We start from the raw sequence: 14,434 nt of genomic DNA on the forward strand, positions 1-14,434 counted from the left end.
TCCCTGGAGTTGTGTTTTTTAGAAAATGATAATAATAATAATAAGCAGATGGTCAACCAGTGAAAATAGCTATTTGTCGCAGCCCTCGTCTCCACATTGTGCACGCGGGTGGCACAGGTTGGCATCCATAATAGCAAGTTAACTGCAACAAGCTGTTAACAGTAGTTTTTTTTCTCCTCCTAATTTTTCAGTTGAAGCTAGCAAAATGTAGAAAAGGGGCTTTGAAGAAAACCTGACAAGAATAGCCCGCTGATTCTCACAAGCAGCAGACGTTTCAAGTCATTAAGTCATTACACATTACAAGGTTTTGCTTCTGTTTGAAAAATGAGTATTAAAGGAAATTTGAATCTGTCAGTTCTCTGGGCACCCTGTCATGGAGGAGGGGACACAAAAGATGTTTTAATTCTAAAACCGCTCAATAGATCTGAAAGCCAAAATGAAGGTGACAATTTTCAATCATTTTATTCCTCTGTTGTCGTAAATATAGAGTGAAAATAGTGCTTGGAGTGCTCGGCAGTTCATAGCGACTTCTGTAAACATCACACACATTTTCCTCTCACATGTCAAAATACAGCGAAACCCTGCAACCTTGAATCATTCTTGCCATCAGTGAACAGAAAGCTAATGCGACCTGACTGGTCACTCACATCAGTGAAGCGTCTGTGCCCTCGGGGGACGGAGAGATGTAGCAAAGGGGCAGGAGCTCTGTTGTGTATGTATGTGAAGAGCCTCCGAATCAAAGGCGGGCATCAAAGGGCTGTCATTGTGGGTGTCCTTGATTGCATAACCGCCACATGAAGTGGGCCGAGCGTCGATCTCGAGGAGTTTACACATGTATGCCTCAGCTGAGAATACCTTCACCGCGGTGCTCGCCTTTGTTCTGAGGTTAAACTACATGAGGCACAATCTTTCTGTCTGTCTGCATCAGCGTTGCGGCGCCTCAGATCAAAAGTGCTCAGGGGATGGTGAAACTAACCCCTTCAGATGGACAGTGTAGACTCATAGCAATTTCTTTTTAACACCTATCTGTGGCTTATTCCCGCCGCAAACGGCTGACAGCCTGCTGTCAGATGGGATTAAAGGGAGCGTTACCTGTGTGCAGAAGCAAAGAAGGCCAAAAAGGAGCCGGGTTCTGTGAGCTGAGACTAATTAATCTCTCAGTAATGGTAAAAATGATATGGGACCTCATCAGAGTTCACTCTCCTGCGGAATATTAGATCATTTAGCAGAGAAAGATTTGTAGCTCTTGTGTCACCCAAGTGGAGAGACTTTATGAAGTGCGACCAAGAAGCGGGGTTTTAAAGCTTTTTAGGGAAGACCTCATGAGAAATGATGTTCGCTCACCTTGCTGTTGATCATAGACAGACAAAAATCCATCTAATAAACCATCAACACTAATGTAGCACAAATTTGAGCAAAGTTTAAACAAATTCTTACAAAAAAAATGGAAATTAATGCACATTTTATCCACTGCTTTATGGTGATTGTAAGCTCCAATCCTCCAGTGGGGTGGCATTAAACTTCTGCAGAAGAAAAAGGTTCATAGAGATGGCATAATGAGACCAGTTAGACTTTCGATTCTGATGCGGAAAACATTATGGCAAGATGGCTTTTGTGTTCTGTTTTGTGCATTATTTTGAGGAAGGTTGCAGTCTCCTCCTGCGGTCAACACAGATTCGATGTTTCCTTCTGCCGCTATTTATCGTCTCCTCAGTGGAGCGGAAGCTTTAGCGGAAGTAGCACGCTGGTTCAACATCTGTATGTTTCCATTGCATTTTGCAGTTTGCTTTTATTGATATACAAAAACTTTTCCGGCTCGACCGAGCAGAAAATCATTTCTACAGCAGTTTAAGTTTATAGAATTTTTATTCATAGCAGGGGGAAGGTAACAGCTGTTTGTATTATGTTGAGGTTTTTTGTATTTATCCTAATATCGATGAAAGCATTGCAAATAAATCCAGGTTTATATTGCCTAAAATCTATTATCAGTACAATAGGATGGGGTCAGTAAGCCAACAACGGAAACAATAAAATAAACATTTCTAAGCTTATTTTGGATCTAATTTCTCTTCAGTGTTGTCATCTTTTGGATTTTACTTCCACAGATAAAATGAAGATAATGTGATACAATTTGAAGATATTTCCATCTCATTTATAGTGCGCTGAATGTTAATTTTGCATCTTGTGTGTAAAACTTCACAAAATCATTCTCAAGCTTGAAAATAAGTATAAAATAAGTACATAATCCAAGTAGCTTGAGCAAGCACACAGTGTTTGTGGAGGCGTTTCTATGGGTGAGAGGATGAAATATGATCCGAGAAGTCCAGGTTGAGCGAATTTGAAGGGCAAAAACGCTGCACGGAGGTTTAGTAATGCTGTAACACAGGATTGTGGACAGTTATGACAGCAACAATTCTTTTATCCTCCATCACCATCAGCGATCAGTGACTATAAAAAGTAATCTGCCAAGAATGTGCACTTGCCTGTGATTGAACATTCACACCAATGCCAAACCAGAGTTGTGATGGAAGCGCCTGAGCCAGGTTCAGCTCTTCTTTTTTCTTTTTTTTTTTTTGGCCAGATGACCCAGAGTTTTTTTGCCGGAGGCAGCTGCGTCAGGAGCCCCGCTGAGCCAACAACAGTGGTCTAATTGAAATGAATGAGGAAGCACCACTCACACAGCCAATATTACAAGAGTTCATGACAAAATAACACAGCAAAGAGACAGAACGTTACAAATTGATGTCTCACACTGTAGGACTGTCTGGATGTAGAGATTTCTCATTAAAACCCGTTTAAAAACCTGTCACTAAACATTAGGTCTTGTTCAGATTCATATAAAATCACGCTGTAGACACACATGCATTACAAACTGTTGCACGCTTAAAATCAATATAATTGGTAACGTTTGACGGAGCAGTTAATTCATCACAATAGATGTCTGGATTTTATTTTGCTTGACAGCCACAGTACAGTGATTTACAGTTTCCTCTCTGCCTGAAAGGCGAGCTGTGCTGAAGAAGGAAAAAAAGAAAAAGAGAAACCATGTGCCACTCCACTGTCAGACCGACCATATACAACAACAACTTCTACACTCTTTAATTTGTTTCATGGTAATTTGCCTTCACTTTTTGAGCAGTTTCTCCAGCTTCTAATAACCTGTTATGTAATGTATATTTTCAAGTTGAGGAGATTTTAGAAGAGTAATTATCTGATAACGAGTCAGATTCTCCTGTCTTATGAGATGCATTTTTTTTTCCTTGAGGTGACTTCTCTCTTCAGCTATGGAAATGATTTCAAGTGAGTAGTGTCTGATAAGATGAGACAGAAACCTTGTGGGCATGACTAATGCTACTGAGTCCAATTAAGCTGATGTACCCACTGAATCAAATCACCCTGATATGATCTTGTCTGCCTGTGCATATATTTACCTCCAACTCAGATCACCTGAGAAAATAAGAGGAGACAGAGAGCCTCGCACATACACAAATCATTGCAGTGAATACATCTTCATAGTTGCTGAACTTTCCGCAATTATTTCTGCATCTCGTTCTGTGCTCAGCAAAGCGCTCCATTCAGGACTCGACGAATTATTGTGAAGATAAGACGTGCAGGAAACGTGTCCTACAAAACTAAACGAGTCGCGACAGTAACAGGAAACTGCTCATGGGCAGGAAAATTGGCAAAAATTAATAGGTTGTACTCTATTATGGAAATTGGTAGAGCTCTAAATGTGCTGATATCGCAGGTTATATATAAGCCCGTTCACGCAACTGCCACCAAAATGCTGCGATTCCCTGTAACCACTGTACCACACCCACTGACAGTGAATTTATGACTTAGTTAAGCCCTCTGAAGGCTGCAACAGCTTGCCAGTGAAATGATTGTTAGTCTAGAGGAAGTCATAAATCAAAACAGGTCTCGGTTTGTCATTATCTATTAATACTCTGCCGCTCTCGCTCTAGAGCTCTGGAAACAGCCAGAACTCGCACATTCTTGCCTTCTCCCTTGACTGAAAGATTTCCTCTGAAAGATGGAGGTGAAAGACAGCTCTTCAAAGTTTCCCCGGCTTGTGATTGATTTACTCATCCCTCCATGGTCTGTGGCGTGTGCTGACAGCTCTGGAGGTGGAACAGTGCTGAATGCCTTAATTGAGCCAAATGCTCGGAGCTTAAATGCTGGAGGCACAAAACCCACTCAATTAGTAAGGACTAATGACGTGGGGTATCGCCCATTATTTCTCCAAATAACCCATAGGGGATTCCATATTTAGGATCTCTAAGTCTTAATTAGCGATTAGGAAGAGAAAATAGAGTATTAAGCAGAAAATGAGCATCTTCACACAAGCCAATTTTTCCACAGTTTCTACGTCTTTTGTTAAAACAAAAAAAGTGTATGTATGTAGGTCATTATTTGAAGACTGCCATTTGAATTATTAACAAGTCTCTCTGTCTTTTCAGAGCCAAGATGATATGCATGTCATCCACAACAACCAGCTGGGTAAGTCTTTTCTTCATCTAATTAGCAGTAAGAATAAGGACGCCAGAAAAATAGAGCAAATAAGGTAACCAGTGGAAATGTTTGCTGAAGCAGAAGGAATGAAGATCCAGTCAAATAAGGATGATTTATTTTCACACATTCAAGTCTGCAGTTAAATCACAAATAAAAACTGCTCCTATGAGAATGTGGATAACCTACACGCACATATACACACACATGAAAGTAATGTACTGTCCATACTACACATAATTAGTACATATTAATCCTAATATTGTACTAATGTTCAAATTACTTTTATTGTGCACTGTTGAAATATTTGGACAAATACTTTTTTGATGCTTTTGCAGTGTTGTTTCTTGAAACCTTCATTCCTCCCTATGAATTAAAAAAAAACTGCCCAAAGGGTTAACAGAGGTGTTTTTAGGATGTAAACTTAAATACACCACACTGTACTGTAGCTATGGCAATCTGGCAGGAAACCACAGACTTGGCCTTTATGTCCTTTGAGCCGTACCTGACGTAGCAGATGCTAAAACTTACTATAAAGATACATCTTTATATCTTAACTTTCATTTTGCACATGCTTTTCTATTCTTTTTCTGCATGTTAAGTAGTTGTCCAGTCATCTGGGTTAAAATTTCTGCTTGTTCTTGGTATGATGCTCTGTGTTCCGCTGTCGGCTTGGATTTAACATTCGACGGCAAAAATTACATTATAGTTTCACAACATTTATCCAAATTTTAAAGCCATATAGCTACACATGTGGAGGTATATCACTCCTCACTCAATAAGCCTGATGTTTTGTTCCTCAGCAACAACAACGCACGCTGTATTTACACTAATCAGCCACCATGGGACCTCTGGGGGAGTTTAGTGTTTGGAACCGGGATAATGGCGGTAGATCTTTAGTTTTCTGTGGTTTGTGGGGTCTCTATAGATTAGATGTGTTTTGTGGCGTTCGGAGGCCAAATCAACACCTTAAACTCTTGCTCGTGTTCCTCAAGCTCTTTTCATCATGTACAGAGACGTGTTGGTCTCCTGAGGTATAAAAACGTACATACATGATCTAACTTGCAATCATAAATTTATTGGTGCAATGTTTTGGTGTTCGACCTTCATCACGCAAATGGTCTATTTGCTTACTAATAAATACCAATAAATTTATAATTGCAAGTTAGAGAGTGCGCGTGAGTCTGTTCTTGTACCTCATGTGCTCTTTCCTCTCCTACGCACCTGCCTACGTGTCAATGTAACATCCACATAAATGCCAAGATCCAAGGTTTTCCAGCAGAACTTCGCACTAAAAACAAGAGGATCAATGTTATTCACTTCACCTGTTTTTAATGTTGTGTCTGATCAGTGTGTAATAGCAGCAAAAAACTTTTTTCAGTGTTATTTTCTACAAGAAACCTTATTGGTAGGTTTATTATAATCATTACAATCAATACTGGCTTTTTCAGTTTTTTTATCTTTGGGAGTAAATTACTGTCTTTATTCAAGAGATTGTTCTTTCACTTTGAGAACATGGTTTCTGTTTTTTCCGGTCAGATATTTTAATGCTCTCGCAGAACTCTGCCCTCTCACTCCAGTTGTCTCTGCTCACATGCAGATTTACTCAGCTCTTGATCAAAACTGTATGTCTGCACTCAGATATGCCGCTGCTTCCACACATTTCCTGTCCTCCCTGTACTCAAGTTTCTGCTTCTTTTCTGCTCTCAGATCTCTTGTTCCTACTCTCGAATTTTTTGTGTAACAGGTTATGACATGAGAACTGGAGTGGTTTAGGGCACATGTCAGATGGGTGCAATTCCCAAGTAGCACGTCGCTGGTTTGATTCGCAGGTGGCCTGACCTTTACCGTGGATCATTTCACTGCTCTCTTTGCCTGCATTTCTTGTCCATTTTTGCTGTAACTATCTAATAAATGCAAAAATAGCATTTGTGTTTAATAGCCCTCGCAAAATTCCCCAAGCAGTAGAATACCAGATATTATGTTGACCAGTGACATTTTCACTGCCGCTTTGCATGCCTTCGCTTTACCTCTAAGAGCGAGTCGCATGCTTGGATACTCCGGGTTCTTAGTTTTCCCTCTTTCAGGGCTTTAATCTCTTTGGCATGACTTCTGAAATGAAGACAGTTGATATACCAGCTCAAAAACTCAGCAACGGCCTCTAATTTGTGTGCTGTTTCAGAATAATTAACAGCATCACAGTGCTCAGGAAAGGAAGAGAATCTAACACGAACCACTATAGAGCAGTGCAATGATGTGCAGTAAAGGACTGACTGCCAGGAAATCGAATCAGGGACTCGTTCCTCGGGGTATTTGCACCCATGTGACATGTGCCTGAACCACTCAGTTATCAGGCCGTCCTGTTAAACAGAAATCCGAGAGCGGAGCAGGAACAGATACCCAAAAGCAGAAGTTTCGAAAGTGAACAGAATCAACTTCAGTGCAAGGAGTTTCTGGGGTTAGATGGAAGAAAATCTGTGCAGGCAGCAGTAATGTATATCTGAGCATGAGCAGAGAGTGTTTGAGTGTGAGAGCAGCGCATTACGGTGTCTATGAGCATGAAAACAAGGAATCATATCCTCAAATTGAAGGATTGCGCTCTTGAATCAAGATAATTTTCCACTCTGTTTTCGAGAGTGCGATTGTTAAGTAACACCATATTTAATGCGTAACAATATTACTCTGCCACATAAGTAGAAGTAAATATAGTACACTACCAGTCAAAAGTTTGGACACACCTTCTCATTTAATGTTTTTTTCTGTATTTTCATGACTGTTTACATTGTAGATTCTCACTGAAGGCATCAAAACTATGAATGAACACATATGGAATTATATTAAAAAAAAAAAAAAAGCAAAAAAGTGAGAAATAAGTCAAAATGTTTTATATTTTAGATTCTTCAAAAGAGCCATCCTTTGCTTTGATGACTGCTTTGCACACTCTTGGCATTCTCTCGATGAGCTTCATGAGGTAGTCACCTGAAATGGTTTTCCAACAGTCTTGAAGGAGTTCCCAGAGATGCTGAGCACTTGTTGGCCCTTCTGCCTTCACTCTGTGGTCCATCTCATCCAAAACCATCAGGGTTGGGTTCAGGTTAGGTGACTGTGGCCAGGTCATCTGACGCAGCACTCCATCACTCTCCTTCTTGGTCAAATATGTCTTACACAGCCTGGAGGTGTGTTTGGGGTCATTGTCCTGTTATAAATAAACGATGGTCCAACTAAACACAAACAGGGTGGGATGGCATGTCGCTGCAGGATGCTGTGGTAGCCATGCTGGTTCAGTGTGCCTTCAATTTTGAATAAATCCCCAACAGTGTCACCAGCAAAGCACCCCCACACCATCACACCTCCTCCTCCATGCTTCACGATGGGAATCATGCATGTAGAGACCATCCATTCACCTTTTCTGCATCGCAGATACAAAGAAATGGCAGGCGGAACCAAGGATCTCAAACTAAGACTCATCAGACCAAAGCACAGATTTTCACTGGTGTGTTGCCCATTCCTTGTGTTTCTTGGTACAATCAAATCTCTTCTGCTTGTTGCTTTTCCTTAGTAGTGGTTGCTATTTGACCATACAGTCTCCTCTGAACAGTTGATGTAGAGATGTGTCTGCTACTAGAACTCTGTGTGGCATTTATCTGCGCTCTAATCTGAGGTGCTGTTAACTTGTAATTTCTGAGGCTGGTGACTTGGATGAACTTATTCTCAGCAGCAGAGATGACTCTTGGTCTTCCTTTCCTGGGGCGGTCCTCGTGTAAGCCAGTTTCGTCGTAGCGCTTGATGATTTTTTCGACTGCACTTGAGGATACATTCAAAGTTTTTGCAATTTTCCAGACTGACTGACCTTCAGTTCTTAAAGTAATGATGGATTGTCGTTTCTTTTTACTTAGCTGATTGATTTTTTATTTTTTTGCCATAATATGGATTCTAACAGTTGTCAAATAGGGCTGTCAACTGTGTACCAACCTGACTTCTGCACAACACAACTGATGGTCCCAACGTCATTAAGAAATGAAGAAATTCCACAAATTAACCTTGACAAGGCACACCTGTGAAGTGAAAACCATTTCAGGTGACGACTTCATGAAGCTCATGGAGAGAAGGCCAAGGGTTTGCTGTCATCAAAGGAAAGGGTGGCAACTTTGAGGAATCTAAAATATAAAACATATTTAAAGTTATTTCACAATCTTTGGTTGCTACATAATTCCATATATCTTGCTTCATAGTTTTGATGTCTTCAGTATCTGTCTACAATGTAGAAAGTAATAAAAATTCCAAACTTTTGACTGGTAGTGTATGTCTGGGGTTATTCTATCTCAAATCATCTGGGGTTGACCATTTCTGATTTTATTGAAGCTTTTTTATTCTTAAATATGGATACTTTTGAAGACATTTGTGGAATTTTCATATACTTTCTGAAGCTATGTTTGTATGATAGATAAAAGTCTGATGTTTTAGGTGTTATTTCTCATCAAGCCATTGATGAGAAATCTGCAATATTCTATGATTATTAGTGAACGAAAATATACAGGAATAGGGAAGTGTTCATGAAAAGTCCCATCTTAAAACGCATATTAACAAAAAGAATGTATAATGCTGAAGTCAACTAGTGATATTTTTTGAACCATATGTAGTTTCATGTCATGAAAATACAAAAAAAATTATATACATGTGTGTGTATATATATATATATATATATATACATATATATATACATATATATATATATATACACACACATATATACACACACACACACACACACACACACACACACACACACATATATATATATATATATATACACATACACACATATATATATATATATATACATATATATACATACACATATATGTGTATCTATATGTGTGTGTGTGTGGGCTGCACAGTGGTGTAGTGGTTAGCACTTTCGCCTTGCAACAAGAAGGTCCCTGGTTCGCGTCCCGGCTTTCCCGGGATCTTTCTGCATGGAGTTTGCATGTTCTCCCTGTGCATGCGTGGGTTTTCTCCGGGTACTCCGGCTTCCTCCCACAGTCCAAAAATATGCTGAGGTTAATTGATCATTCTAAATTGCCCATAGGTCCACAGACTGGCGACCTGTCTAGGGTGTCCCCTGCCTTCGCCCGAGTCAGCTGGGACCCCCCCCCCCCCCCCCCCCCCCGACCCTAGTGAGGATTAAGCAGTGTATAGATAATGGATGGATATATGTGTGTGTGTGTGTGTGTGTGTGTGTGTGTATATATATACACACACACATATATATATATATATATATATACACATAAAATACTTGGATGGATGGATGGACAGATAGATACTGTAGATAGATATATAGAATCTAAGTAAAATGCAGTTGTGGCATGTAAAAATGTTAAAAACTGTGAAGATTTAAGGGTGTTGTCTTTATTAATCCATGAGATATTATCATTACAACATAGTCTCAAATTTCAATGTGCGACAAACCATGCTAAATGGAGGCAACAGGCAATTAATAGACAACTGCTTCTGATGAGTATCTGATGTATTTTCAAGGAAAACTGTTCTTAAAAAGGAGATTTTTTGAGATGGACTGAGCCATTTCTTAGTACATTTATAGTTTGCAAGGAGTGATCTAAAGCTTGTCCAAAACTCATTTATATTGTAAAAGCAGTACTAAATGTATATTCATACAGCATCTGTGTGCATTGAGTCAGTTATATTGTTGCTGCCTTTGATTGTAGCCTGCTTGTGTTCAAAGCTTCTATTCATAGTGTGTCATATTTTGAACTCTTTTACTGTGTTTGATATTTGAGATCAGTCATCAGTGGAGCTAATTTGTAATCTTGGATGACATTCAAAGGGCTGAGCTATTAATGAGTATTTTTTCAGTTTTAAAAGAACTGCATACAAAGAGATGGAGGACATTATCTCTTGATAAAATCATTAACAGTAGCCTCTGAATTGAGAAATGTTGAAGGGTGTGAAATTTAAAACACCACAGTGTGCTTTTGTCTGCTTTCTCCCTTGAAAGTGTAATCTTTAGAGTTTGTCGGACCTCATAAATACAGTCCCATCTCTTCATCGATTTGACAGCAACCAGGAATTTCATAAGTAGAGCAAATAAAAAGATCTCATGCATGCCTTTCATGCTTCAGGGGGCTCATACAATCACCATCTGAGAGTGATTTTCGGGAGCCTGCAGAGGAGTTTGGAGCCTGTTTCCTGGACCTCTGCCTGTTCATTCAACTGGGTCACCACAGACGCAAAAGCACACAAAAGCAACTTCATAATGCTCTCATTTGGCACCTCAGCACAGAGAGGAAATACAAACAGACAGCTATCTGAAAAATGGAGCTATACTATCTGGCACTGCCATAGTAATTCCCTTTGTCACACCAGAAAAGCTACGCTCGCCTGCAGAGAATGTTGCTTGTGGGAAGAAATTTAAAAGATGGATAAAGGAGAGTCAGACTTCCCATTGTTTTAGCAATACAATAACATCAAAAGGTATAACTGACTCATTTATTTTAAAAATGATGGTGACCTTTAGGATGGAATTATTCAGTCTTTATTCAGAGGGAGGACATTGTCTAAATAGAAAGATGTCTCATTTGAGCGGAATGCAAAATGAGACATTATATGCAGCATGTTCGCACTGCATATGTATCTACATCAGACACACAGGTCTTCAGAGCAAACAAAAAGCAGTGTGAGTCCTCTGGCCTTATTGTGCTGCATGTAATTCTTTAAAAAAATGCGGCATGCTACCATTCAGCAACACAGATTGCGGAAACCTCGGAGAACATCACCTTCCTTAAAGCCTAAGGGAGGGAAATTGCTCAGACCAGCCACAATAGAAAGATACATAACTGCACGGCTAAAATGCATTCTTAGATGCATGCAAGATTTTCTCAATCACTGCCCCGGGCTCCAAGTCCCTATTGAATATAACATTACCTCCCACAGCACAATCAGCAAATGGAATTGGAAATACTGTGTTTTCCACAACTTTATTTGCCAAGATTTGGTTTGTGCCATCAGAAATGTGCTGCAAACCGATGAGAGCGCACTTCTTTCACTGGGTATTACAATTAGTTTATGAATTTTGAATTATTACACTAATGTTACATGACATCTTTCTTTTTTTTTCTCTAAGTCAGTTTACAAGATTAAAAAAATCCATTAAATTCTTAAGCATCACAAAAAAAAAGCAACAACATCATAATAAATCTTGTAATGCCTTTGGCTGACTTGACTAATCAGTTCTGTCAGTTCACTTCCAGACTGGGAGTCTTAAGATGAAACAGATAATTTAGATAGAATGATGTCTTGTATGCATAATGTCACAGAGGAGATGTAAATGCGAAAACTTTTTCAACTTTATAAGGAGACGCTGGCTTACTGCTGCTGGTTTCGGACACACATGCACAGTGTGGAGATAAAACATTTAGACAAGAACGGCTCTAAAGTTTAACCTGATTCAGACATTTTAATGTCTTGTCAGCCAAGCTCAGCTTTTTAATTAAGTAGATCCAAGGCAATATTGTTCTTATATCTTACGTAATGTCTAAATGAGGCAATTTTGACTTGAATCCAGTTGGCTGTTCGCTCCTCTCATATTAATGTATTACTTACTTGACTATTAGGCAGATTTTATATTCTGTGTAAGTTTAAATTTAGACAGTTAAAGTAGACTTTTTTCATCTGAGTGGAGTGCAGATAACAAATTTTAATCAAACGTGTCACAGTTGGCTGCCTCTTGATTTCATATTGCAACATGTTCCTAAAGGTTACTGAGGCCTAGTAAGAATTTCACATCTCTCTACATTAGAAATCATACAATTTCCTTTTCAGAATTGCGTTATGTTTGGTCAGAATGTGTCTCTCCCATCTAATAGGGAGACACTGATGTGCAGGACATGAATAAAATAGACGGGAAAAAAAGCCAAAATTAGATTCCAATGCTACAGTGTATTCTCCAGAGAATGGAAGTGCACTTCTTCCATGTGGAGGTGGGGAAAAAACCTTATTGCAGACATCACGAGTTACATTATGTCCTAATGGGTCTACAGTGTTGCGATGATGCCCTTTCTGCAGTTTATTTTCATCATAGCCAGTATCTGTGTTTCTTAGTATAAGTCTTAACCTTCAGAAAATGCAATTGTAAAATAAACTCTTGCTCTTTGACTTTAGGGGTGAAGCACCAACCTGGTGTTTTTAGATGATGTTGCTGAAAAATAAATTACTTACAGATTTGTTTCTTTATCTCTGAGAGAAAGAAAAATGGACCAGGAAACAGCAGATGCAAGGTACACTGCCAAAAGCAGCCTTTTTGTAATAAGTGGATTTTTCTTTCAAATCTAACATTAGATAGTTGAGAATATAGGTATCTCTGAGGCACAACAATGAATGGGCCAGACTTTAAATCAGATTGGCACAACAGCAATAATTAACCCTCGGAAAGCAGTGTTACCATCCCTTCTGCAGCAATATTATATTTATGCATCGGCTCCGTGCCAGCCTCTTCAGGCCAGGAGGATACACGTTGTATCTTCAAGGAGGCTCAGTGCTCGCAAGATGTTGACTGAACTCTTCCTGTGTATTTACTATTCTTTTCTTTCTTTGTCTTTTCTTCTCACTTTTCTGAAGATTGTGTAGCTGCTTGCCTGTGAAAATAAGAACCTCTGTTGTGTCTGCTCTCCTTTATTTATAATTCAGAACACAGGTGATGATTTTATTTTCCAAATTAAAGTAACATCACACAGGCATCCTGAGAAATGTCACAAGCAGTGGCAGCTTGTTGCCAAATGGGATATGAAATCATGCATCTTCCCAAAGAAGAAAAGCTAATTTGTTTTCAAGTGATGTCTCGTCCATTTTCCACTCTTCCAATACTATTATGGATAATGAATGGGCTTCATAAGCAAAAAAAAAAAAAAGAAAAAAGAAAAAGCTGTTAAGCATTAATTGCCTGAGCTTCCTGAATTATTGATTCTAAGTGAGGTTTAAGGGTTGAGTTTGGCACTCATTAGTCTTCAGCAGTGTTGTCCATGGAGTCATGAACTCTGGAGAACCTCTAATGAGTGTGATTATCGCAGGTTGGAGACAGATGTTTTCTAAACCTTCATGTGTTCTTTCTGTGCTTTTTTTCTATGTGTTTCTGTGTTACTACCTGCAGGGAATTATAAGAAGCTAATTTTTTATAGGAAAGTGTCTTTTCCCTTTGATGGATTCCCCTCATGCACACCTCTCTTTTCTTTTTTTTGCAGTTGGAGTGCATCTGACTATCTCTCTTTGCTGGCTTCCTTCCTCATTTCACTCCCCTTCTATCTTCCACCTCTCTGCTGTTTTCCTCCCTGCGTTTTATTGAGACATATTTGATGCTGACCTTTTCAGCAGAGAGCTAAAAGTTAAATACACCATGTGCTCTATTGATCTTCTGCAAGGCAATTAAAAGTCTGTATTAATAGGAGAAGAAGGCTGATAGAAAATCATTTCACTTGCTGCATGACACATAGGCCTGTTCCATGCTAGATGATTGCCCATAGGGAAAGTAAATTATTTTTATATCTAAATCAAGCTCTCAACAGTCTGAAAAGTTGGCTATACAGAATCTGGGCTCCTAGATTGAATATCAAGGTGTGTCTGTGGATTGGCTATTAAATCTTGGTCCTGCCTGGTGTGACGGTCATGGTTAGTTTGGTCAGAAAACTGCAACACAATTTGCTTCAGTGCACTCTGCCTCTTGGATGCTTTGTTTTTTGGACACGAGGAAGCAAGGAATGGAGGGGAATTTTTAGAAGAAGGATGATTCTGGGCCATCTTGTCTCGGGGAGTCCAATGATTTGCGTCACTGGAGTGTAGCAGGTTTTACACCAGCACCATCAGCTGCTGGATGGGGAGTTAGGCCTGCCGACTATGGAAATGAGCTATTGAC

General features: G+C 39.4%; 1 protein-coding gene across 3 annotated transcripts in view; it reads left to right on the top strand.

The window, feature by feature from the left end:
* b3glcta (beta 3-glucosyltransferase a) overlaps positions 1-14,434 on the top strand; it is a 70,439-nt gene that overhangs the window by 20,301 nt on the left and 35,704 nt on the right. For all 3 annotated transcript variants that reach the window (XM_055012155.1, XM_023262884.3, XM_055012154.1), the window contains exon 3: positions 4,461-4,500. In XM_055012155.1, coding sequence (XP_054868130.1) covers positions 4,461-4,500 — 40 coding nt within the window. The remainder of the gene's footprint in view (positions 1-4,460; positions 4,501-14,434) is intronic.

The sequence above is a fragment of the Amphiprion ocellaris genome, chromosome 7 (genome assembly GCF_022539595.1).
Source record: "Amphiprion ocellaris isolate individual 3 ecotype Okinawa chromosome 7, ASM2253959v1, whole genome shotgun sequence".
NCBI classification, from domain to species: Eukaryota; Metazoa; Chordata; class Actinopteri; family Pomacentridae; genus Amphiprion; species Amphiprion ocellaris.